Consider the following 27,555-nt stretch of genomic DNA (forward strand, 5'->3'; position numbering starts at 1 on the left):
ATAGAGGTTGGAAAAACATACTAAGAGGAAGAAAAGAAGCAGCAGTAAGATCACTTTACACACATAAATGAGTTTGTATCACTTTATAGATCAGTTAGTACAACTCTATATCACTAACTGGCAGACAACAGATTCAGTATGATTCATGATACATTGCATTTGGCTTGCTATCTTTTTCCTGCATGAGACAAAAATCAGGTACGCATTCAGCATGTGCTTCTCATACAGACTAGTATTTCTTCCTGCTGTTGTGCTGGGTCTCGCATCTACAGACTGAGTCACTTGCTGTCACCTCCCCAAACATAAAAGAGAAGGAAAAAAACATTACTGGAGGCCTCCTTCCCCCATGCCTACATACACATTTAATTTAGAACTGCAGCTTTGGACAGGAAAATATGATCAAAACCAAATATTTTGTGTTTCTTTTCTCATCAGTAAATTTGTTTACTGTAGAGGGCAGAATTACAATTTTTTTATGTTCAGGTCTATGACCTGCAGAATATGGTTACAGCAGCATATTACCCTAGAACGAAATAAAATATTCTCACTTTGAGAACTGCAGCACTAATGCCTTCCCCAGGACGGCTGTCATTGCTCTTGTTCTTCCCTCTTATCTTGGCATAGTCTCCATTCCTCCCATTTCCTTTTGCTTTCTTTCAGCATCTCCCAAATCATTCCTTTCCTGTTTGCTATCTAAGATGATCAGCACTCATACAGAAATGTTAAAAGTCATAAATGACTGGGCTTTAAGTGAAGAAGCAGTGCCAGAGATCCCACAGATTATCAGGAAGAAACACTGCCCTTCACAGCAGCAATGGGGGTCATATGCAAGTTCAGTAAAAAGGAATAAAATGTTATCTGAGATCTACCTCTGCCTCAGTAAACTCTCCTACTTCTGACCTTCTATAACCTGTCTTCTCTGCTTTAAATTCCTCCTGTCTACAACTGTGATTTTGCATGGACCACCTGGGAGCCCAAACTAGGGTGAGGATCTGTTTTTATTCTGCAACTTTGAGACAGACACAGATTGAATTGGCAGCTATGTTCATCAGACTGTGGTACGTAGCAAAGGTATGTAGCTATCAACCTCTTCAAACTATACTAGTGTGTAATACTGGCTATACCAGGCTTCTTTACAGAGGAAAATCATCAGTACTTTCAAAAGCCAGGTACTTTGCTCCAGTGTTTCCAATTCTACTACAATGTGTGCAACATTATGCATCCAGCCTCCAGCAAAGATTACAGATTTCCTAAAGAACTTGTAAAAGTCCCATCCTGAAAAGTGTTGTCTGTTCAGCCATTTTCACACCACAGTTGTAAAGCAAAATAAAGAGAGAAGTAGCGAAAGAAATGAGTCTTGAATACGGCTCTGGCGCACGGAGGTTTTCAGACCTGTCAAATTCTTTCAAGTGAATATTTACTTTATAATCAAACTAACTGTCCACTTCTGCCAAGAAATAGCTAAGAAGAATACTAAACATAGACCTTCCTAATGGATGTAACTTTATTGCCACGGACACAGGGAAAGTTCCAGTTTCATCACAAATGTCAAGGCTGAGTCCAACAGCTATTTAAGAATTCAAATGAATGGCATCTTTGCATCCTGAGCGTAAGCAAGACATGCTGGAATAGACCCAGCCACCTGACAGCCTTGGTTTAAGGATGACCGAGTATATATAGCAGTAGTAAAAGATAATGACATTGGCCAGAATGAGTAAATAATGTGCTTTGTTAACTTGTACGGCTCTACTTCTAGAGACAACTGCAAAACCAGCAACTGAACATTCAAAATCTAATCACTGTGAATGAAGATGAAGAGGAAAGAAAAATTCTAGTTGAAATATTACTATGTAATGCATAGGAGACTATGAAGAAGTGAATGGAAAACCTGAGATGGAGTTGTAGAGAACAAGCTTGGAGGCAACAGAGTCTGTAATGAACAAAATGATCATGGGACAAAATCGAAGGATGATCTCTAAAACTGAAAAGCAAAGTTTAAGATGTAAATAGTATAAAGCATAGCCAGCAATGGAGAACACTGCCAGAGTGTGGTTGAAATCATTATAACATCTATGGTGACACCTACAAAGGAAAACAGAAAATGAACACACAAAACAAATGGCAGATGCAAAAAACTAATAAACCTGTAATTTCTTGAGTTTCCTAACAGAAATAAGAACACTCAAAGAAGCTGTAGCAACATCTTGATATGGAGAAGAATAAATACTTATATGAGCTATTATGTTTACCAAATATTGCTGCATTCTTCAAGCAAAAACATCTTTAACAAATCATCCAAAATGAGGCAGTATTGAAGTAAGTTCATTTCACTTCTTTAAAAGAAGGGAAGAACCTCCCTTTTGGGGGGGAAACATTTTCAGTCTTAACTCTTGACATATTTGACAGTGAAACAAAACCTAATCTAATCTTCATTTTATTGTAGTTTAGTGTAGTACCTTGGAGAGAGGGTTGGTCTCCAGAAAGCAACTGAACCGGCACCAGAACACAGAATTCAAGTCAACGTTTTTCAGAGGAGAAGTCTACAGTATCATCTTTCAGTAATGTTGCAAAAAAAATCATTGGTGCCTTCTAAACTGTATAAGCTGCCAGCAAAAGAAACTTGTAACAGTCTCAAATATATCCTCAGGCCAGTTGTATGCCTATGTTTGTGACTCTACAAGTATTCCTATACTTTCTGAGCACAATAAGGTGCCTTTACAGATCTGAAAATCTCCTTGCATATACCAAGAGAAATTCAAGGAACAGCAAAATCGACTGCAAATTATAAACTAAGAACAGTGAATATAAATAAGGGCCTATTTTGCAATTTCCCCACAAAATACTGTTTAGAAAAGCAAGATGTCTTAAGCAGATGAAAGAATGTGGTCAACACGGAGGAAAGGGGCAGTCAACGCAAGACACAGAAAGTGGAAGCTAAAGCTATATTCAGTACTTCAGGTGACATTTGTAATTGAACTTGAATAACGTACCACTTATGCAAGAATTACACTACTCCTTGTATATTATAATATGCGAAAACAGACTCATTGATACCCTTAACAATCTGTCAACATAATAATTAGGATTTTTTGTTTTAAAGAAAAGTTTAAAATTAATAGATGGATATTTGGGAGAATACATTTTAAAGTGTAATTGAAATGGATACAAATTACACATATTTTCAAGCGTAATTTGAAATAGACTTTGGAAAACTATATTCATTAACTATTTTGATTTTGTCCACTATACACTGTTTTTGCATATTATTTGTTGTATACAAATTATTTTTCCACTGGGAAAATAAAAGCATTCAGACGGTATTAAGACTGCTGAAATTAAAGAAAAAAATCTGTTAATGTTAAATTTCTTGTAAATATTATCCATATGTTTATATAAACAATGTTTACATTCATCATATATCATTTATATTAATTATATACCATAGAAACAGAAAAAATAGAGTATTAGGGTTGTCTTCAAGGCAGAGGTCTTTCAGAAGAATAAATTGAAATACCAAACATAAAATTGATGTACAGAATGTGTAAAAATGCAAAATCAAAGAAAGTGCAAGGTGATTGATACATCCTGTCAGTGAGAAAAAAACGTATCATCAATATTTGCTTTCCTCCACCACAGGAACTGCAAGAAAGCCCTACCACAAAGCAGAATGTGCATTTGGTTAACAGCAGAAAATTATTCCAATGACAGAAAGTATTAGGTTGCATAAGGGCTTAAGTGCGCTCAACGCAGAAAAAAATGTCACAGGAAGAGCTAATGCAGCAGCTGGTTAAGCCTACAAAGGGAAAGCCCATGACTTATGATTTATCAATCTGTGTAACATCAAAAAAGATGCATATGGTACACAGAATATGAGAGGACGTAAACTCTGCTCTTTTTTAACCTTCCTAAAAATAAATTCAAAATTAGTTAAATCACCAGTAGAATATGGATAATTAAAGCCTTTGCTATAATCTGTTTTCCCATATGGGGGTGGGGTACAATTTGGTTTAAAGCAAGGGCATATTTAGAAGATAAGATAATATAACCATTCTCTGTAACTTAATTTATCTCTTACCTCCAGGTTTCTGCAATATGTATTTATACTTGATTTACAGGAATAGGTTTTTAATCATACTACAGCCTAAAGCACAACGTGAAAGAGCTTCAACTGTTCTGCTTTAAAAACTAAAAATATATTATGGGTAAATCATAGAATCATAGAATCGTTAAGGTTGGAAATGACCCTTAAGATCATCAAGTCCAACCGTTAACCTAACACTGCCAAGTCCACCACTAAACCATGTCCCTAAGTGCCACGTCTACATGTCTTTTAAATACCTCCAGGGATGAGGACTCAAGTACTTCCCTGGGAAGCCTGTTCCAATGCTTGACAACCCTTTTTGTGAGGAAATTTTTCTTAATATCCCGTCTAAACCTCTCCTGGTGCAACTTGAGGCCATTTCCTCTCATCCTATCGCTTGATACTTGGGAGAAGAGACCGACCCCCACCTCGCTACAACCTCCTTTCAGGTAGTTGTAGAGAGCGATAAGGTCTCTCCTGAGACACCTTTTCTCCAGACTAAACAACCCCAGCTCCTTCAGCCACTCCTCATAAGACTTGTGCTCTAGACCCTTCACCAGCTTCACTGCCCTTCTTTGGACACGCTCAAGCACCTCAGTGTCTTTGTAGTACAGTGTCATTTTAGTACCCCTACAATGATACAGAAAATAAAAAGCATATAGTTTGATTTTAAAATGCCCACCTTAATGTACAGAGTTTTACTTCAAATATTTTCATATTTTTAAATGTATATCCATTACTTCTTTGGAAAAAAAGTGAACCTCAAAAATGAACACAGAATTCTGATGCTTTATCAAGGCATAAATTTCAATTTTTATTTTTATTTTCAGAGCTGTTTTACGTGTTCACAGTTTGTCTCTCCATTTTAAATTAAACGACTGTTTGAACAATCTGGTCAGTGTGCTAGTTAATTTGTTCTTTTTCTCTACTTTTGATATATTTCTTGGTGTAATAAAATATATATGATGTGATTTTTCTACAAGTTTCAGTCAAAAATGGAGGTTAAAAATCTGAACATGTTCTGTTTTGCAGCCTTGATCGAGAATAAAAACTGTGAGAAGCTGACAAAGAATTTCAACAATAAACTGATTTCCTTGCCATTACAGCTCATTATCGTCATGATGATAACAAGACAATGGTGGATATTAACAAAAATACAGATATAAAGCATGTTTATTAGATTTAAAAAGTAATTCTATAATTGTATAACAAAACCTTCTAACAAATATTGTAGCTGAAAATACAAAAAGAATTTTGTTGCATTTCCCCAAGAAATGTTGTAAATTGTGCTGCTCTGCTAATATGGAAACTTATTTTTAAATACTAAACAGGCTAAATGAAATGTTGGTTACCCTCTGTGCCATCACTTACAGGAAATAGAAAAGCTTAAGCTCTCCCTTATTCAAGTACCTTAGTTTTCCTACTCCACCGTAGGACACTGTTGTAGAAAAAAGTATGCAAGCAACCTGGAAAACTCACAAATCATTGCTCATGGACATTTAATTAAATCTCAGTAAATTTAATTAACTGAAGCAACAGTAACCCATGTGACAAACTTGTTATTATAAAAGGTATTATTAATACCACTGAAAATCTGGAACAAAAATAAATACTAATTGGTTTCTGTCACCTGCAGAAAATATACACAAACCACCAAGAAGTGAGCCTGCCCTAACTGAAGTTCTTGGATTACCTAGCTGTTTTTTATAGTTGCAAGAATCCAAAACAATTAGAAATCTACATAATCTACTAAGTGAGCTATATTTTTACCTGAATCATTACAGCATCATCAATGTGCCTCAAGAATTTGGACTTTATAAGTAGAAGAAGAGATGTTAGATTTAAACAAAAAGCTACAGTCTGGGGCTTGAGAAATCTTGCAACTTGTTCATGTGAGACCTTAGCCCAAAACAATGAATATGCTTGGTCTTGGAGTTTTTGGTCCTATGTGAAGTAAATATAAAAACAGGTCCTTTCTAGTTCTAGATCTGCCCCAAAAAGAAAAGTAGGGGGCTTGGGTTTTTGTTTTGTTTGTTTGTTTGTTTGATTGTTTTTTAATGATCCCAGATTTTAAACCAAATCATTCTCTCTCCATGCCAAATTTCAAAGGGCTTTGGATTTCAGAGGTTGTTTATGTCTTTCTGCTATTGCTAGAGAGTGATAATAAACTAAGAATGCTTGGCCATATAAGACCACAGACTTTTACAGCTTAAAAGCTTTTAGGAAAGTCCAGGCACAAACACAGTCATTGTTGGTCTGCTGGCATGTTTAGTAGAAAGAGGAAAGTTAACAAAAATAAGCAGGGAAGTAAAGACGCACAAATTTAAGGAAAAGCAACTTCCACAACTAATCAATCAAAATTTCCTGCTTCCTGTCATACTATACACAGTTCATAGCAATCCTACAATTAGACATTCAGTTTTCTGGTGTCTTGACAATTAGAAAGAAAGAAAGAAGTGTTAAAATGGTACATATATCATTTTAATATATCTTAGCGAAACCTTTCAATTATATACAAACAGTTATACCACACAGTGTTTAGTGTATTAACAGTTTCAAAGCATAGAATACTTGGTTAACTATCACACTTAGTAAATAGGAAAGGTTGGCTCTTTCTTTGAAGAGTTTTGGAAGCAGCAGAAGAAAAATGTAGAAAAATCTTACAGTAAAATATTCTCCTCCGGGTAAGACCCCTAGTATTTCTGCAATCTGGTTTGGTTTTGTTTGTCAATTCTTGGATGTAACAACAGCAGTTTTGAAAGACAGTCTATAAAAAGCAAGCATGCACTATATTTTAGATTTACTTTCTTTATCTTTGGCTCCAACTCCTTCTTATTCCCTCTTTCTTATTACATTTCAAGTAAATATTGATGTGCTTCCTTACAGTATTGGAAATTAATTTGAATTAAAGCTGAAATGAGAGACATCATTGTTGATAATGCCTGTCAACAAAGGGGGTATGGTGGTCTATTACAGGTCCCCAGGCTTTTACGCAGGAGAGATAATTTAATTCATTTGCCAAGTATTAAGAATCTGAGAGGTGCAATTTTAGCCACAATCTATTTGCATACCTTCTGAAATGATTAGCAAGCTTCTGAATGCCATAGTGGCTATTCCAAGAGAAATTTAGTTTTACCTCTGCAACTAGAGGAGCTTCTCATGGCTGTATGTCAAAATATAATATGTATTTATCTTATGAAGGGAATATTTATGGACTAATCTTTCTACAGTGAAACTAGAACTATTGATTCAAAGACTCCTTTGAACAAAAAAGTGCTCATCTAGATACTAGTTATTCCAAAATAAGGAGCTTTCTTCAAAGAAAGCCATCTGTTTGGTAGGACAGGAAAAGAACATACAAATTAATGACAAACACTGTCCAAGAATTATTGATGATTAAATCCACCCCCATCCCCCCAAAAAAAGAAATTTAGTTTCAGTTTTCAAATACAACAATTTTGGAATTTATCCATCAATGGAAATCAGGACAACTACCACCTCAATCCTCTCTTTATTGTTTTCCAGAGAAAGCTTTTTAAACATAATGCATTCTTTAGAACACTTCTATCCCCTATAGACTTAATTGCCATGTATTGCAATGTCTCAAAAGCATTGAGGAAATATTCAATTTGCAGTTGAATCAGCAAAGGCTTCCTCCAGTAATTACCATGCAAAGAGTTAAAAACCTGATTTAATAGAAAACAACCGCTCCTTAAAGTAAAACAGACTGTAAGTTGGTACAATTAAGGTCTCCACTAGCAGTGCTTCCTATGAATCAAAAATGTATTATATTTTAGAAAATAGAATAATTTGTGTACCATCCCCCAGTTGCCATTTCATGCCTCCTATGTCAAATTGGAATTTAAAGCCAATTCCAGTCAGATTTATTCAAAACTCTTTCAAATAAATAGAGAATTCAAGTTCTAAAGGGAATTTCAGGTTTATTTGAGACTAAAATGCAAAGCAACTAGCAGCTAAACCAAAGCAGCATGCCTTTTTTTGAAAGACTATGTCTACAAACTTCTGCTAACTTCTAGAACCAAAAATCTCTTTTTTTTCTGCTTTCCCTTGGTCTTTTCTAGAAGTTTAAGCAAAATCCCACACTAAACAACAAAACACATGCTGAATTAAATGTCTCATCCTCCACATCAATTAGGTCTGTTTTCTTCACAAAGAAAGAATATCAAACCAAATCATTCCTTTTCCTCACCTTGTCAGATTGAAGCTCATATACACTAGTGGCAAATTTTTACCCTCCCTAGATCTAAAACAGATGTTTCTTCCTGCCTGACAAAAGAAACAGTAATTTCAACAATCTCAAAATGTATTTTTCATGAATCATGCTCATTGTTCACACCTTTATTTACTACTTCTTTTCCATTTTCAATCTTACAAGAGATTTTCAGCTTGCCAAAGATGTGACTGAGAGAGATAAGATAGAAGTTCACAATTTTTATTCTGATTTGGAGGAGCTGAATATATCCATAACAGTTCATGCACTCAACTTACTCAGAAGTAACACATATCTTTAGAATACCTATAAGCAAAAGCCATAGCAGCTACAGTTCCTTAACAGGCTATAGCCGATAAAACCCCATTTATTAACATTTCAATCTGTGGTACATTACTTTTATTTATATGACATAAAGCATTAGTTATTTTAAGACTTTATGAAGTGGTATCTTTTAATGATCTTTTATTTGCAATCTCATATAATTAGTTTTCAATGGTAAAAGTTTTAATAAAGAAATTGCTCTTATGGATCAATTTAGAGACTTGTGAGATCTGGGTTCAATCACCAGCTTTCTCTTAAGACTCCATGTGTGAAACTGGTATTCAGAACAGTAATACCATCTAAAGGGAAAAAAATTAAAACCTGAAACTTCACTTTTTGTAAAACTGTTTTATGTAACTGTAACAATATCTCAGACACTTACAGATACTTTAACAGGTACCTTTTCCTACTGAAGATTTAAAACTTCTTTTGTTATGCTGTTTTCTTGCACACTGACTTGAGTTGCTGACAAATTCAAAACCAGTCACGGGCAGTTACCTTATTCTCCCTCGATGTATAGGAGACAGCTGAACTAAAGACAGAAAAGTCTCAGCTGCAGCCAAGAAAAATCATGAAGTCTCTGAGAGTTAACATACACCAGTGGGGAAGAGTATCAAAGAGCTGGGAACAGGGGTGAGAGAGATAAGCAATATACTGAGCCTGTGAAAAGTACCTCTCTCTTCCTTACTCTCAACAGCTGCTGATATGATTTTATGCCCTGTAAGCAACAGGTACCTTCCATGTCCTTAGGGAATTTCAGGGAGCTCTTACTGCTTATTTAAAAAGGCATCGGAAAGACATTTTAATAGTCTTTGCAGCAGGGAGCAAGGTGTCATCTCTCTAGCTGAATTCTCTGCCTACTTGGCTTGTGAGTTGCTGTGCTTCTGCATCTGCAGGCCAGATGAACCATGTGCTCTGCATGCACTGTCACTGAGTGGATCCATGAGGGCTCTGCCCCATCCACAGCAGCCCCTTCTCTCCTGGATCAAGCATTCAACAACGACTGGCTTTGAACTTCGAATCCTAAGAGAAACTAAACCTCAGCTCTACATTCCCCATATGAGTGTTGCTACCATCCAGATGACTGTATCAACAGGCTGACCTTTCTCTTTTGTGTTGCTGTGTTCATTGCAGAGGATAATCCCATGGAAGGGTATCAGATTTGCTCAAGGCACGGCTACTTTATCATGTCCGCATCCCAAGGATCACCACCATCCTATGACGAGCAGGAGTGGGACTTGATAATCCTTATGTGTCCCTTCCAACTCAAGGTATTCTATGATTCTACAATTTATATCCCCTTCAGAAAGATATATAAAAACATGAGAATTCAAACATATAATAATGCTTTAGATACTAACATTGGTTTAAGAAATGCTGTTCAGGCAGACAGAGGATATGGTTAAAACTACAGCATAAAACCTTTAGATGAGGATTTAATGAATTTGAGACAAGTTGTTTCTCAGGACTTGGCAAACAGGTGACTGACAACAATTTCAAGTTTGGCTCTAATACCCCACACTCATTCTCTTTTTCTTCTTTGTGGAGGTATCGGGAAATCTCAGGTAGGCAATACAGAGCAAAGGCATGATTCATAACAACATCAAGTACAAAGTCCTTGATCTTACTAAGCAATTATCTCATTTTGAAGTTGCATTTAATTTACCCAAGTTCTGTCTATAAAGTTACTCAGTAATAAAAAATATTTACAAGGATCATGACAAATTAAGCCAGCAGCCTTAAAGAAGGCCAGTATAACATTTGTGCTTTTGTCTTGTATCAGACTGAAGTAACTTGGAATGGAAAAAGAGCCTTTCTTCTAGCTCAGAAAAGGAATGCACTTCAACAATGTCAGGTTCAAAATTAAATAGAATATCAAGACTATGTTGGTGCATCAAACCTAAAGCCAAAGCAAAATGTACATATTTACTACCTTTGATCATAGTTACTGTATTTGAATCAAACAGATCCTGCCAATATGCACACTAACCTGTAAGAATGTGCTATGAGACTACCTTTATCAAGAATCCTAATAGATGTTTTTAGAAATCTCAAATATTTTGGTCCCTTGGATATGAATATGCCTTTTAAATCAACACTTTATTATAAGAAACAATTATCTAAGGATTGCTTAGGGCTGTACTTAAGGTTGTACTTGAAGTGAGCCATCTAGTTTATACTTACAGACATAAATTAGGACAAATTAGGCTGCAGTTCAAACACAGGTGGTTGAGAAGAGTGTGATTGGCAACACTCTTTTATTCCCAAACACGAAAAAATTTTAGTCCCTAATGCCAGTTAGATGATAACTAAATAGATTCAATATCAAGAGCTACATGTGAATAACACCTATTCTAGAAAATGCACATTTGGCAATATATTGTAATTACAGCCAATTGTGTTGGCAACATCCAGCTTTTACTGTACTAAAAATCTCACATACGTACACAAAACCTGAAGCCCTTGAGGCAAAGAAGACACAAGAATTCTTATGGTTCTGAATGGGAAACATTACACCTGTCAAGAGATGCATAACTGCGATATCCTGGATTCTGAAAAGAGAAAGAAATAAAACTACAAGGTTGCTACTGGGTAAGACAATTCACAATGAAACAAACAAACAAAAGTCTATATTAATTTCCCAGAAGCTTCTTCTCAGAAAGAGAAAACATTCCAATTTTGGAGACACCTGCTAAAACGCTTAATCAGTAGGTAGGACTGGACTTCTCAGATAGCGGGGATGAGCACCTCTAAAGAAATGTGTAACCTCTAACTAAAGTAGTAGAGTAGATAATAAACATAGATATTATTCACAAGACAAAATGGTTCTTATGATTTAAAGCTTGCTATCTGACAGAGAGCCGCAGTGAAGAATGCCACACTGTACACAAAGGGTAAAATTACTATCAAATACAGGCCCTGGATCCCTGCCAGACTCCCAAAGTTGAGATGTATTACCTCTGATTGAATCTGACCGGACAGGGAGTGCTTACTGCTCCTATTATTTTTTATTGGCTTCCTTCATGCCACCACAATAATAAATACCTTGTACTACCTAACGCATGCTATGAATATGATAGTGTTTTCCCACTGAATAAATTTGCCAGTGTCCAGACCAAAAGAAGCACTTACATGCACAAGTGGAGAAAACTACTTCTCGGATAACAACCCGCAATAAACCTTGCCTGATTTCTTAACTGAGTCATATGTAGCTGTTTTCATTGGAAGTGTCAGAAAGACAACTGACTACTGTACAGATCCAGAAGCATCATAAACTTGTCTGACTAGAATGTTTCAGGGACTATCCTCTACTCAAACTCATTCGCACTTTGCATAGTACATGCCCCTATTCCTCAGTCCCCAAATGAGCCAAATCCAGTACATATATCCAGTTCAAATCCAGTATGATGTACATGGAACTTCTGCAGAAATTTCAGCATAAAGCACAGCTTTTGTTCAGAAATACAGAAGGAACGAATGATTTGCTTTCTAATGTAAATCAGGAAGTAAATGGACAAGAGACAGAAGCAAAGTTGGGATTAGAGACATGAACCTAAAAACCCCTTGCTGTCCATCTCACTACTCTAGGACATTACAGCAGTAATAGCCATAGTATATAATATATAATCATTTTACATTATATTCTTTATATAATAGTCTAGGAGTTGGGGCATCTGGCAATAACCAGGAAATCTCAGACAGCTTGTTAGTTAAAAATCAACTCTTATCTCCTAGGCAAGTGATCAAACCACTACATTGGTTGTGGTCATGCCCATTCCTCCTGAAGGTGTGCAGTTGTAGAAACAAACTGCCAAGATTCATGGGATAAGAAATAAAAATAAATAAAAACTAGAAGAATGAATCAGTAGATAAGCAAGTCTCTGTTCCAAATATTATGACTCTTACCCAGTGACTTGATACAGTAAAATGCATATGGAACCTAATCTATCTTTTTGTGAATCTGCCTGCAGGTTACAGGACTCTTCACACAAAGGCCACGGTATTTGGAATAACACATCTTCACATTTTGATGACTCTTACAAGTCACAGAACAAAGTAAATAAAGCATATCTTTATTGAGAAATTCTTTAGCTTATGAAGATTTGCCGATGTGGCAAATGGTCCTATGACCAGAGCTGGGTAAACACAAGGAAAAAAAAAATCCACAAATACTATTGGGGAAAACCCCCACTAATTACTAGTGTCACTGCTTCTATTTGCTTAGTTGTAAACATTTGGATTTATTGAGGTTTACTGGGAAAAAGGCTGCAGAATGAAGAAGCTCATAAACGTTAAGAAAAACAGTTCAGTAGAATATCCCATTTAATGATTGCTTTACTGACAGCTCACACTGAATATCGTATATATAATATCATCATGCTTGTGACCCAACATTTCTTTTTTTTAGAGTCAAAGATGAGTTTCATGTAGGGTTTGGACTTTTTTTTTCTCCCCATGATTTAACTATTCTGCTTTCTTCTTTGGTTGGCAGGGTTCATTGAGTCACTCTTATGCATGTCCACCTTAAATGAAAGGCTTTTTAAAAGTAAAAGGCTTTGCAGAATATTCTAAAGGTGTTCACAATGCTCAGCAACGCACCAAGTTACCTAATCCTTTCTGAAAAGTTCTGATCCAGCCAAGTCCCTTCAAAGGGAAGGCTTCCTCCCCACATATCTCAGGAAGAGTCCTGAACACTGTGTACTCACACAAGAGTTAAACAGTTCAAAGGTCAAACTTCACCCTGAGATAAGGCTAATTCCAATAGCTGTTTTCAAAATTAGAACCAAGCCTGCTGACTGACACTGCACGCTAGCAGAGGCAAAACAAGAGGTTTGAATATAGGCTTAGATGCTAACAGAACCTTAGCTTTGAAGACTTGGGGAGGAGTGGTTGGAGAGCTGTCTGGCGGAAAAGGACCTGGGGGTGTTGGCTGACAGCCACCTGAACATGAGGCAGCAGTGTGCCCAGGTGGCCAAGAGGGCCAATGGCTTCCTGGCTTGTATCAGGAATAGTGTGGCCAGCAGGACCAGGGAGGTGATAGTGCCCCTGTACTCAGCACTGGTGAGGCCGCACCTGGACTACTGTGTTCAGTTTTGGGCCCCTCACTACAAGAAAGACACTGAGGTGCTGGAGCATGTCCAAAGAAGGGCAGTGAAGCTGGTGAAGGGTCTAGAGCACAAGTCTTATGAGGAGCAGCTGAGGAACTGGGGTTGTTTAGCCTGGAGAAGAGGAGGCTGAGGGGAGACCTTATCGCTCTCTACAACTACCTGAAAGGAGGTTGTAGCGAGGTGGGGGTCAGTATCTTCTCCCAAGTATCAAGCGATAGGACGAGAGGAAATGGCCTCAAGCTGCGCCAGGGGAAGTTTTAGGTTAGATATTAGGGAAAACTTCTTCACTGAAAGGGTAGTCAGGCATTGTAACAGGCTGCCCAGGCAAGTGCTTGAGTCTCCATCCCTGGAGGTATTTAAAAGAAGGGTAGACGTGGTGCTTGAGGACATGGTTTAGTGGTGGACTTGGCAGTGCTAGGTTAACAGTTGGACTCGAGGATCTTAAGGGTCTTTTCCAACCTAAACGATTCTATGATTCTGTAAGACAGCAGGACTACACTGAGTACCATCTAAGATACCTCTTTCACTTGCAGCTTCACATTCTGTGCATTAGAATTATCTAATAACAATTGTAGGGGTTATGAGTCTAGCTTCCCTGCCAGGAAGAAGAGATGATAGTCCCAAAAAATCTAGAAAGGAAGAAGGAAAGGCTATTTGGCCATTCTAAGTTTATAAAGTAGCCAAACAGGATTTGAAAGCTCAGCGTCACTGTGATAAAGAGAAGCTGGTCCCTTTTTCATGGAAGCTTGAGACTTTGTCTACAGCTCTTCACAGTCTTTCCCTCCCTGGCCTGTGCATTAGCCTTGCTCCCATGCAAACAGAGCCAGCTGTTCTTCAGCCAGTAGCTGCTTCTTGCAGCAATTCTGACTTCCAGTGGTGGTACAGAAGTGCACACACCGTATGTTCTTTGGACATTCATTTATAGTCTTCGTCTGATAGAGCTGGGCAATTATAAATATGATAATTCGTGAACAGAAAAAAAAATGGCTTTTCCTACTTAAATTTGTCCCACGAGAGAAGAGAATACAAATGCTGCCTACTTGCAGGCAATTCATGAACACGGTACCTAAAATACAAGCTATATGAGCAAATATCAGCAACAAACTGGTCAAAATCATGACCTATTTATGGGTTGATTACAATAACAAAAAATTACTACAAATAAGTGGTGGGTAATTTGTGAACCAAATACAGGGCTACGATTCTCACAGATAAATTGCTGCCAATGAATAATTTAACCAGCTCTAGTTAGAGGCATCTATTTATTAAGAAACCTCCTTAGCACTCTCCAACTGGAGCTGGCAGAATGATTTATCTTTACACGCAGTGATAAAGCCAAGGGAAATCACTACTATTGGACATGTAAAATGCTGGGTTTGATTCTCTAGAGCCTTATAGTATCATTTATAACTATGTAGCCTGGACATGACCATTCTCATTTAGTAACATTTTAAAGCCACTTTGCCCAGTACAGATGACACAATACACAAGGCAGTGGCAAATCAACACTTCTGTGTTTAAATTACATAGTAAACCAGCTACGGTTTATACTATCCTTCTTTGTCTTTAAAGGTATTCTACATGGAAACTAACATAAATATTCTAGCAGGAATATGTAGCAAGCATTCTTATTAACATTAGCATAAATCCCAGAGTGAACATTACACTCTTGAAGACAAAACTAAGCAATCTTTTAAATCTTTTTTTTAAAACTTTGCAGCAAAATGTTTCCTGGAAAGACTAATAATAGAAACAAAGTATTCATCCAGCTAGGGTTTTCCTTTATCAGAGGTAGTGGCTACTGTAAAAGGAGCAGAGAATAACGTTATTAATTTTATGGTTTACTGCTTGATTTTTTTAAACAGATGTTTAGATCATAATGTTGCTGTTAGGACTGGTGTCTTCCAACACGCACCAGTTTTAGACAGCACAGTAACTGATGACTGTCCTTGCTTCAAGCCTCTTAAAATGACATTGCATAAGGCCAGAAGGATAAGAAGTTACAGGGAAGTAGTTTTAAAACCGTTGCAGGGGTGCTTTACAACGGTGTAAAAGCACACTATACCTTTGTCAAGGAAAGGCATAAGAAACAAAGCAGCCATGTTTTCTGTTACAACAGAAGAGAAATAGTTTTAAAAAGTGACAGCTGGCTGCCACGGTGTATATGCCCCATTATCCATCTGCATGCTGATTTCCCTGTTTCTGTTTTTGAACTAGAAACTATTAATACATACAAATAGACTACCTACCACTTTCACACTTGACTTGTGACTCAAATTACAACTACTTTCATCATTATTATTATTATTATTGCATTTATACTGTAGTTTCTAGACTAAAAAGGTGCTTCTCAAACTGAGAGGAAAAGTCTATAGCTGCTTTCTACAAAAATTATCTGCAGATTACTTTCAATAACCTCAACACACTTGAGATAATACAGTCAGAAACAGCACCAAATTGGAAAAAACACAGTCAACTTAAGCTTTGTTGCTCTCTTCACCATGTATGAAACACATGTAAGCATATGGTTTTGCTTTTAATTTTAAGGTCCATAACTTCACATTATTATATATCTTATAACACCATGCACATTAAACTGTGAAAGCTGCACACTTTGATAAGAACCTGTGGTTTGCCAGGAAAATGACAATATTTCATCTGAGATTTTTTAGCAAAAACACACATACAACTTTTGTTCTTATTAAGACCTTGGGTTGTTCCCTAGCAAAAAGTGTCATGTATTGGTTACAAAAAAAAAAGGAAAAAGATAGATCTGTAACAAAAATCACAGAGGAATCAAATCATGCACTACTTTGCATCAATTTACTCCCATCTAGTAAGACAAACAGGAGAAATACAAACTGTTTTGATAGCATTTCCAAACTGAGTTTCATGCATACTTCCAAATCACTTCATGCGGTTGGGACTGGTTTCTGGATAATATACAGTATCGGGCTTCATGAGAAAAATGTTACACTTGTGGAGATTTATTACCTGCTATAACCCTTCTAAAGGCATATGTATGAAAAATTCATCTGCATTTTCAAAAAATATCTTTTGAAATTTCTTTGTGAAACCTCTCCACTGCTTTATAATAACTGCTGTACGTGTTTCATCAGAACTATTTTTGTCATTATTCTCTGCATTGCTACCTGTAATTTTGAGGTCTTAAGAGCAGGGAAAAATACTTTCTAGAACTTCGTGGAAAGGAAAGTTCTAAACCTGTTAAAACATTCTGCAGTCATCTTTAAGCCTCAGATAAAACCTGGCTTTATGGCATAAAAATTCAGGTTCAGTTCAGTGAACAACCCACTCTTTAGAGATATGCAATGTAGCCAACAATAAATCTTTCTTCAGGTTTCATACTCTCTTTATAAGTCATCCATACCCAATTTTATCAGTGCTAAACTATAAATCCCAATAATCAAGACCCACCACTGGGCATATACTGTTTGTACTCAGGATACAGAGGGGATATCCTCTGTCCACTGGAACCGAAGAACAGAAAGAACATGCAAGTTTTTCACCAAGCCATTTTTAAAATATGGCCTTAAAGTGTCTTTTCAGACAGTGCAAATATTACCTTTTCTGAACTCCCAAAAAACAGCAACGAGAAACTGTTTTCAGAATACCCTTGAACTAGACACCATACCTAATAATTTTCTTATTCAAATAAATCAATACATTTTGCAATAGTCATCTAAATAAGGGCTACTTGCTCTTGTTGCAACATCTTGTTTTCTGAAAAATGCTTCAGAGACCTTATGATATTGGCAAAGTTTTGAACCATGGGACACCTAGGCATTTAAATTGAAAGGGAGAAATAAAAGGGAGAAAGAAATGGGGGGGGGGGGGGGGGAAGGGACAAAAGGGAGGGAAACAAAACTATGACATACATAGCACCATTTTGCTTTGAATTTTTTCTAATGAAGAAGGAAGTAAAGTCTTTTAAACTTGAAAAGTTGTCAGAATATTGGGTTGTTCTCTAGCTTGCTCTACTCTTAACTTGTTATTATAGATAATTTTTAGTATAGAACTTCTGTGAATGCTTTCCTTGACTTTCCTTTCTGAATCACTGAAAATTGTTTCAGGGATTTCTGCCTGCCTAAAGCCAGCAGCACCGCTAGATCTAAGCAACACAAAATGTGCAGGAATTGATATATCCCTTCATTCTGTGTTAGAAGCCAGTGTAGCAAAAGATTAAGATGTGTTTCCAAAGTACTAAAGTATATTTTTGATACGAGCAGTAGCTGTTAAATCCTAGCACATCAGAATCTCCTAGCAGAATGATGACTTGGCAAAGGTTTAGGAAATGAAGACTGTTGACACAGTAGATTAATGCACTTGTTTGCTTACTCCCAGTCTCTCCTCAAGTAATATTATATCTATTTAAGGTTTAATGAAATTAGATTACACTTTTATACTGTCAGGGTTATTCTCTTCTGTAATATTTGTATTCTAATAACAGTGGATAGGTAAGTGAATGTGAGGGGGAGAAGAGAATTTTCTCATAACTACTGCCCATCTGCTTCAAAGAATGGGATTTTTGCTTTGAGTAACAAAGACAGCAGAGCATTCATTTGTATTCAATCCAATCTATTTGCTTACCTTTCCACTGAATCAGCTTTGAGCATTTTAAAATACAATTTCTGTAAGAATGTTGTAATGAATTATAACTACAAAAGTTATGCAGAGTACATCTCACACAGCATGGGTTGGATCCCTCCTGCTTTTACACCAGTAGGTGTAAATTACATACTGCCAGTACTTCTGTTAGAGTTGAATGCACTTCTCTTTTGGCAGCAGAAAGTACAATGGTATCTATTATCACAGGGTTGAGTAAAAATGTAATTTAGCCCAACCAATTTGCCCATTGTACTGGCATACAATAGACAGAGGACAATTTAGGTTGGAAGGGATATCAGGAGGTCTCAAGTCCAATGTCCTGCTCAAAGGACAGCTAGCTATAACATAGACTGAGTTGCTGTCAAGTCTTGAAAACCCCCAAGGATGGAGACTGCAGAGCCTCTCTGGGAAATCCGATCCAGTGCTTGACTGTCAGAGTGAAAAAGCTTTTCTTTATATCCAGTCTGAAACTCTCTGCCTGTTGTCTCTTGTCTTCCCACCATGCACCACTGTGAAGAGCCTGGCTCCGTTCTTCATGTAAACTCCCTGTAGGTATTTGCAGGCTGTTACTAGACCCCCCCTGAAGCCTCCTCTCCTCTAGGATGAACAAGGCCAGTTGCCTCAGCTTCTCCTCCTAGGGCATGGTGCTCCAGCCCCCAACAGAAGGTGGCCCTCCACTGAATTTGCTCCAGTTTATCAACATCCTTTTTGTATTGGAGGGAGGCCAAAAGTAGATGTCGGTCTAAAGTGTGTTGAGTACATGGGGATAATATTTTCCCTTGATCTACTGGCTATGTTCCTGTTAATACAGCCCAAGATGCTGTTGGCCTTCTTTGCTGCAAGGGCATGCTCTTGGCTCATGTTCAGCTTGCTGCCTACCAAAGTCCCCAAGTCCTTTCAGCAGAGCTGTTTCCTAGACAGTCAGTCCCTAGCCTCAATCATTAAATAGAGTTAGTCTTTCCCAGATTTGGGACTTTCTATTTGCACCTGTTGAATTCCGTGAGGTTCTTGCTAGCCCATCCCTCCAGCATGTCTAGGTCCTTTGGATGGCAGTGCAGTCCTCCAGTGTAACTACTGGTACCCCAGTCTGATGTCATCTGCACACTTGATAGAGTGCACTCTGTTGTCGCCTCCAGGTCATTGATTAAAATGTTAAACAGGACAGTATTCAGCTCCTTACCACTTGTGTACATCCCATTCACAACTATCCTCTGAGCCTGACATCCAAGCAGGTTTTATACATCCAGTTGCCCAACCATACATCCTAATTTGGATATAGGAACATTGTGGGAGACAGTGTCAAATGCCTTGCTAAAGTTGAAGTACTACTCTCTCCTCATGCACAAATCCAGTCATTTTACCACAGAAAGTAATCAGGTTGGTCAGGCGTGATTCACCCTTGAGAAATCCATACTTAATGTTCCAAATCACCTTCTTCTCCATCATGTGCCCACAGAAGTGTGCTCCAAAGAGGTGTGTGCCTTGATTTTCCCAGGGACTGAATGCAGACCAGCCCATTGTTCCTCAGCTCGTTCCTTTGTTGCTTTTTTTTTTGAAGATGAAGCATTGTGGCAAAAATTTAACTCCTAATTTAATTTGCCAACACTTTTAATAATGCAAGTAAATTAAATCAGAAAAGATACAACAATGTTAGCCTTTCTCAGTCTGGTAGTGACTGTAACCCCACTCTTCCACCTCTCCCAAACATACACATGGTTTATGGTGTTAGGAGCTTGGGGTGGATGACATTGTGCACGGGAATAAGGCTGGACACTGGATGAATTCAAAACTATTAAACTTGGTCTGTTTCCAAAGTTACTGTTTATTTCCAAAGTTAAGGCTGCTGCCTTTTATTTTCTGTTGTTTACTGAAGCAGTGGTGTTTTCTCAGTCATCTTTTAGCACATGTAGTTTAGGATGCAAACTCAATGCTAACTGCTCCACAGCTTCTACACAAGCAAAGATAGGACTATGGAGAACTAAGACACTGCATTATTACCAATATCATTAAATTAAAATTATGATCTGCACCCCAAAGAAGGTAAAAATACCGCCTTTTTCCTCAAATCCTAAGATTTTAAGTAAATTACACTGTGTATTTTGGTATATCTTGGGATTTTTAAACTACCCTTATGTATTGTAGGTATGGTATTTATATATAAACATGTGTGTGGTATTTTAAAAATCTACCAAAAAGGTAATTTTTCTGAAAAGTGAATATTAATATTTCTTGAAAAATAAAGCTTAGTACTTACACTCAGTTGGGGGGGAGGAGGCAGAAGAAATGTTAACAAAACCCACTGTGATTCAGTGAAATAGAAGTGAAATAGAAGTGGCTCTGTCAAGAAAACTTCAAGAACACTATATCGTTACCTGGGGTTTTTTATCATACGGTTTCTCACACTTATAAAACATACACTACCTGATGATAGAAAAGCATGTTCTGGAGTCAGACTAAAGATCCAGCTAAAGCAGTATCCTACTTCCATGAATAACCAAAACCAGAGGCACAGAGAAGAATGAAAGTGGAAGGCAAGTATACATCATAAGGAATACAGGAGCTATATCTTTTTAGCAGCAAGAAAGATGCATTAAAAGAACCTAGAACCTTTACTGACCACAATTTATTAATGAACCATGAAACGTGAAGTTTCCTCACTTACTGAATCAAACATAAAAGGAAACACAGTAAGGGAAATTGAAAACTGAAGACAATCAGAATTATGACAAATTACATCATTCTCGGTGCTGCCGTTATAATGTAAATATCCCACAATGCAGTGATAGTCTCTTCATATAAAACCAATTCAGTACATCTTTCTGTAATTCAGTTTCTGTCAGGAGACCTCTACAATACAAACAGCATTTAGTATTGGCATGATTTCACTTAAAATGCTATGATTTACCAACCAGCGGGCTGTTTTGACTACAATTGGTCAAATCCAAGCACAGTTTTAACTTATTAAAAACTTTTATATTACTGCCTGTCTTTCAAGTAGCACAACGAGAAAGCTACAAGGATAATAGGCAAAGAAATACTGTCTCACCCGAATGCACCAAATTATCATAAAATTTCTTCAAACTCAAAAGAAATAATCTTCTCTGAAAAATGGTATCATGCTTTCAAGGGAAAATTAATTCATATATTAAATCACAATGCACATTTTTCTTGGGCTCTTGATAAATTATGTGCTATAGAATATATAATTTTCATTAGTAAATCATAATTTTAGTAATTAAAAGGATTGATCCAGTTTCTACTGAATCAATCACAATTTTGAAAGGTACTTCATTCATTGCAAGATCAAATAAATAGAATTGGGATTTTTTTTCCTCTTGTTGCTCAACAGATTCTTTCCCCAAATTTATGATATTTGGTGCCTGCTCACTGTGAGACAAACCATGCACATTAACAAACCATTGCTTTGATGAGCTATCCCCTACTAATGTGCATGGGACTAAGTATTTGAGAACTACCCTAAGTCTTATGCCATGAACCTCTAAACATGTTACTCCAACCTAGTATTTCAGTCTCAGCTGGGGACATCCTTTTTCTGCAAAAACAGTTCTCTGACACCCTCCCTATTTTTAATAAGCTTGAAATTTTGAACCAAGAAAGCAATACTTCTAACCAAGGCAATTTTAGCTGGAGGATTATTTTTCTTTCATTGCTAAGCTCACACATAAATGGACAAATAATAAGGCAGGGTGTAAAACTGCATAATGAATGACTTAGAAATGAAATGAAAAGGAAAGATAATAAAATATTTGTGAGCAGAAAAGTCAGAAATAGCAACAGCAGTAATCGTATTTGCTATTTTTACAGTTACTTCTATCTCAGAGGATCCTAAACCATCTTATCTTGGGAGAGATTGAACTACATAAAAAGAATAAAAGACAGAGAAACTTGTGAAGTCCTGTTTATAGAATTTCCAATGATTCGCTCCCTCAAGAGCATGTAGGTTTCATACCTTCAAAGGAGAATAGGACACAGGCACCAAAATTTGAGTTCATATTATAATATAAAGACATTGCAAACTGCTGAATTAATCTACTCAGAAAAGGTAGATGGTAGGGTTAATGCTGTCACAGTGGAAAAGCTGTTGTTCAAGGTGCACCATACATATTCCATAACTGATTCACAGAACATTAAAACTCATAGACCTCATAAACTTTTGCAGTTACCACAGCAATGTAGAGTTCATACCTGTGGCAAGATAGATGATATGGAAAAGCATGTCCTTGCCCTGCACGACATCCACAACCACATGGGAAAAACGGCTGTTGTCTTCCATGAAGTAAGGAATTGGAATAACTGGTTGAACGACCTCATGCATTAAGAAGAATTTTTGAGCATCTTGAAGATTTCTCTCAGTCAGATTTACATACAAACCCTGGTCCATGGTGCCACACTGTAAACACAGAAAAGTAACATTACTATATGCGTCAACGGTAACAACAGATTTACTCTCTGATTTACAACACAAAAAAAATAAAAACAAAAAAAAAAACCCAACCACACCAAAGTATATCTTGTAGTGACAGTGTGGAATTCCACTTTCAGGTCTCATTTTGGTGCTGATCAGACTGTCCACATAGTGACTGAGCAAGCTCCACTTTCCTGAGGCAGTACTACAGAGCCTCCCTAACTCTAAACAATATAGAAGGGCACCAGACTGACCACCACAAGTGGGCTATAGTAATATTTTGCTATATCCTGTGTTCACAGGGTAGGAAGGAGAAAAAGTACCATCCAACACATCACAGAATTTTCTCAATAGTTTTCTTTATAATTTACACAGACGCAGTGCTAAATACATAACAAATTTTCAAAGGAAAGCCCATGTCCTACCACAGCCAGGGTCTGACAGAAATCCCAGGTCACAGCACCACGCACAGTTCTAGCAGCTTCTTCAGACCCTGCACTCGCTAGCCAAGAACAGACAGAGTGGAGCTCTAACTAAAAAATGTTATCCATGGCAAAGATATTTTTGCTTTGGAACTGACTGTATTTTATATCTGAAAACTGTACTCTTTTCTCACAGGAAAACATTCACTAATCACATGCACAAATTTCAAGCATAAATAAACAAAGGAAAATAAGCGGCAGTTAATTTTAGCATCTTTGTGTTTAAGTCTTCAACTAACTGAGGACACAAAAGAGAAAGCTGCTTAGCGCATGTGAATATGTAAACATCCACGTTTACTCATGCATAATTGCATCAGAGAATTAAAACAGTACTTCACAACATTTATCAAATATGTCGGTCATGTGAAAGGCATACCTAAGTCACACCATTTCATTCTTTTCTACTGTGTCATAAATTATGTTATGAATTACAGCATGAACAAAACAATACAGTGTGCAAAACCCTACCAGTTATTTTTTCATTATTGCCATGTTTTCAAAATGAAATTAAGTGATCATTCCAAATCTACAAATGTCAAGAAAAACTCAAATAAATAATTTCATAATGAGAGATCATATGATGAGGAAAGATAGTGTCCTGGGACAGATAGTGTTTCAGCTGGGATAGAGTTAATTTTCTTCTTAGTAGCTGGTATAGTGCTGTGTTTTGGATTTAGGGGGAGAATAATGTTGATAACACACTGATGTTTTGGTTCTTGCTGAGCAGAGTTTACACCAGTCAAGGACTTTTCAGCTTCCTGTGCTCTGCCAGGTGCACAAGAAGCTGGGAGGGAGCATAGCTAGGACAGCTGACCCAGACTGGCCAAAGGGCTATGCCATACTGTATGGCGTCACGCTCAGTATATAAAGCTGGGGGAAGAAGAAGGAAGGGGGGACGTTCGGAGTGATGGCATTTGTCTTCCCAAGTCACCGTTACGCGTGATGGAGCCCTGCTTTCCTGGAGATGGCTGAACACCTGCCTCCCAATGGGAAGCAGTGAATTAATTCCTTGCTTTGCTTTGCTTGCGTGCGCAGCTTTTGCTTTACCTATTAAACTGCCTTTATCTCAACCCCTGAGTTTTCTCACTTTTACCCTTCTGATTCTGTCCCCCATCCCACCAGGAGGGAGTGAGCGAGTAGCTGTGTGGTGCTTAGTTGCCGACTGAGGTTAAACCACGACAGATAGTTAAGCAACTGGCAGGAAACAATTACGTGCTCTGTGAGCACACTGCATGTCAGGCCAGTGAAAAAAATAAACCACTCCAAAGAAGAATTTCTCTGAATCTATCAAGCAGGAAAGATCCCAGCTGAAACACTCATAGTACACTGAAATACATATGGTCCTTGGTCTTATGATGGAAATTACCCTGTGTAAAGAGAAAAGCAACAATCTCTGGAGAAAACCAGTGTTCCTCAAAACTGGGACTCCAATAGTATTCTAATCTGGAAAATATTTCATTAATATAATCCAGTCTTGGAAATACAATGTCTGACCTAACTATCATTACATAGCAGTAGTCTTCCTTCAAACCACATACTTCTGTCTGTTATTGCCGAGTTAAGTGAATACTCTGAGGATTAATCTACTTCCGAGACTACACAAATAAAACTTCTGATATTTTATCATAAGTACTCTACAAAAGCAAAGTTCTCCTTTCTGGGAAGGAAACCAGTGACTCAGCCAATGAATATATCCCATCTACGAGCAGTATGTACTCTAATGAACCATCAAGTCACAAAAAATGGTTACACATAGCCCTAAGCATTAGACTATCTTCTGGTATACATCAGTGCTGCAATTATGGAGCCAGAAATCTAACAGAAAGTTCAACAGAACAAAAGATAGCACCTGCAAAAGAACAGAAGTTCGACACCACTAATGATACCTAGAGATCAGTTAACGTCAACTGGCTTCAATATTGTGTTGTAAAATGCCACATTACAGCTTTTAACACTAGCGCTGGCCTGCAAAGCTGTTGCTCAGGGAGATATGATACAACTGTTGCCACTGTTCTTGTAAATCTGATGAAGCACCAGCCATATTAAAATCAGCCAGACTATCCAAGCAAGAAATTTCTTCAACACCTCTGTCTTGAGAGGGATTTAGAGATGAGCACTGACAGTACAGTAGAGACTTAAACCATTTTTAAACAACCATCAGGCTGTCATCTTTGTTTATATGTATCATTCTGTATGGGGTGCTCTCACAATAATTATCAACACATTAATACAAGGTTTGTAGGGAGAGGTTAATAACTTTTATTGGACTTGCTTACCCAGTCAGAAAGAAGGTAAGATTTTTACATAGAAGCCTTTCTTCAGGCTTTCTCCTTCAAAAATTTAGCCTCGCTTAGACCTTCTTACTATCACTGTTTTGACAATACAAATATTTCTACAATATGCAAAAAGCTATATACAAATATAGCTCACTTCTGCAATATGGCTTACTTAAATGGTGTCTTGTCACTTGGGGCTAATGCCAAACATACTATTTAGGAAAGGTAATGTGGCTCTGGCCTGTAATTTGAGCAAATTCAGTGCCTTATTTTCCTTTGTTTGCATAAATCAGGAAGTAATTATAACTTCCTACAGTCCCCAATGTGTGATTCCGTTTCATGCTTGCAAAGATCTCATGACCCTTACAAGAAGATAGGGAAGGCACTAAACTCATGAAATTGCATTGAGATTAAGGGATGGCGAAAGGTGGATAAAGGTGGATACACTTAAGTATCTTGGTGAAAAGCTGTTGTTGTTAAACACTAAATTAATGCTGTTTTCCCTTCCACTTCCCTTGCTAGAATCACACTCATTAAAATTGTCGTAGTAGAAGAGGTGACTATGCAGAAGAAGAAAACAACACATATGTGCCTACCTGAAATACCCTTTTCTTTTTGTAGAAAGTTCCACTGAGTGACCCACTTTGGACTAATTAGTTTTACGCTGTCAGCCAGATGCAGATTATTACACCCTCCGAGGCTGACAAGTTCAAATGAGGGGCACACCATGTCACAAATTCTTTTAATCAGACTCTTCAGTGAGTGTGGACCACCTTGTGCAGGAAAATATACAAAATCCTGACCACTCCTCCTTTACATGCCCTCCCCCCTTTCTTTTTTCTCTCAGTGTTCCTTTTTCAGGTTCTAATAGTACAAATACAATGTAAAAGAGAATAGCAGTTTGATCATACTTCAGCCAGGAATTACTGGTACCTTGACAGATAACTGTAGAGTTTCATTTTGACAGAAGATTGAAGTTAAGTCTTTTTTCTCCTACCCTTCAAAGCACATCTGCTTTTCAACCCAAATTATTTTGTGGAAGGATAAAATTAAGTATGTTGAAATAAGGGGACCTCTTAAGTCTTTTTTTGGTAATTTTTTTAAGGTCTTAGGCTATAACATACTACAAAACTGGACTTATTAACTATGAACCATACAGCACTTTGAAAAAATCTCATGTAAACTATTGTCCTTCCCACGTATCTGTACCTGAAAATTAGGGTTAGGATTGGGATATGGAAGCCAAGCAGACCGAGAGTTTTCTTGGTATTTGAAGGGTCCATTAAAGGCCTGAGTTATGGCACTCAGGTTGAAAACACAGACTGCTGAGGCTGCTATGCTGTTCCTGCAAAAGAAATATAAGCATTAACCTAAGTAACAACATTAAGTCCATTTGCTGAAAAATAAATAAAAAAGGCAGTAACTCTCCAGTCCTTCAAGTAATTAACAAAGCAGATAGATCAGCCAGGAGATGATATCTCAAGATAATGATATATGATGTGCTGAGTTAGGCACAGACATTGGATTTACAATTTTTGTCAGCCTTGTCAAGTAGCTGGCGTGGGAGAAACTCAGAACTTCCTACCTTCTGCTGCTGCTCTAATACCACAAGGTCATACTTTACTCCCACACATAATCACACGCATCGGGGACACCTTTTTTTTAGTTACAAAGTTCAGGATGAGATTATTCTCAGGGTTCATTAATGTTTCTTTTATACAACCAATGGCAGCATGACAGAAGTAAGGATTTTCAATGTATAGAATGTCTCTGGACCCTATGGAACCCCTGGATAAGACACCTCCACAAAAATCCCACCTTCCAAGAGATGTTGTACAGCAATAAGAATGCAAGTTCCAGAAACTCATCAAGAGAAAAAACAACTTGGACTGCATACTTTACAAGATACCCCATTAGAGGAATAAACGGGAATAAACATCGGCCAGGCAAAACATACAATTTCCTGCTCTTGTCTTGAAAATGTGATTTACATGACAATAA

General features: G+C 37.3%; 1 protein-coding gene across 6 annotated transcripts in view; it reads right to left on the reverse strand.

The window, feature by feature from the left end:
- Positions 1 to 27,555, reverse strand: part of SEMA5A (semaphorin 5A) — a 354,504-nt gene that overhangs the window by 107,519 nt on the left and 219,430 nt on the right. For all 6 annotated transcript variants that reach the window (XM_087760523.1, XM_087760512.1, XM_087760495.1 and 3 more), the window contains 2 exons: positions 26,764 to 26,899; positions 22,577 to 22,781 (listed from right to left, as the gene is read on the reverse strand). In XM_087760523.1, the coding sequence (XP_087616649.1) occupies positions 22,577 to 22,781; positions 26,764 to 26,899 (341 nt within the window). The remainder of the gene's footprint in view (positions 1 to 22,576; positions 22,782 to 26,763; positions 26,900 to 27,555) is intronic.

Source organism: Nipponia nippon, unplaced genomic scaffold (genome assembly GCF_047370975.1).
Source record: "Nipponia nippon isolate SJK-2023a ecotype South Korea unplaced genomic scaffold, ASM4737097v1 scaffold_1, whole genome shotgun sequence".
Lineage (NCBI taxonomy): Eukaryota > Metazoa > Chordata > Aves > Pelecaniformes > Threskiornithidae > Nipponia > Nipponia nippon.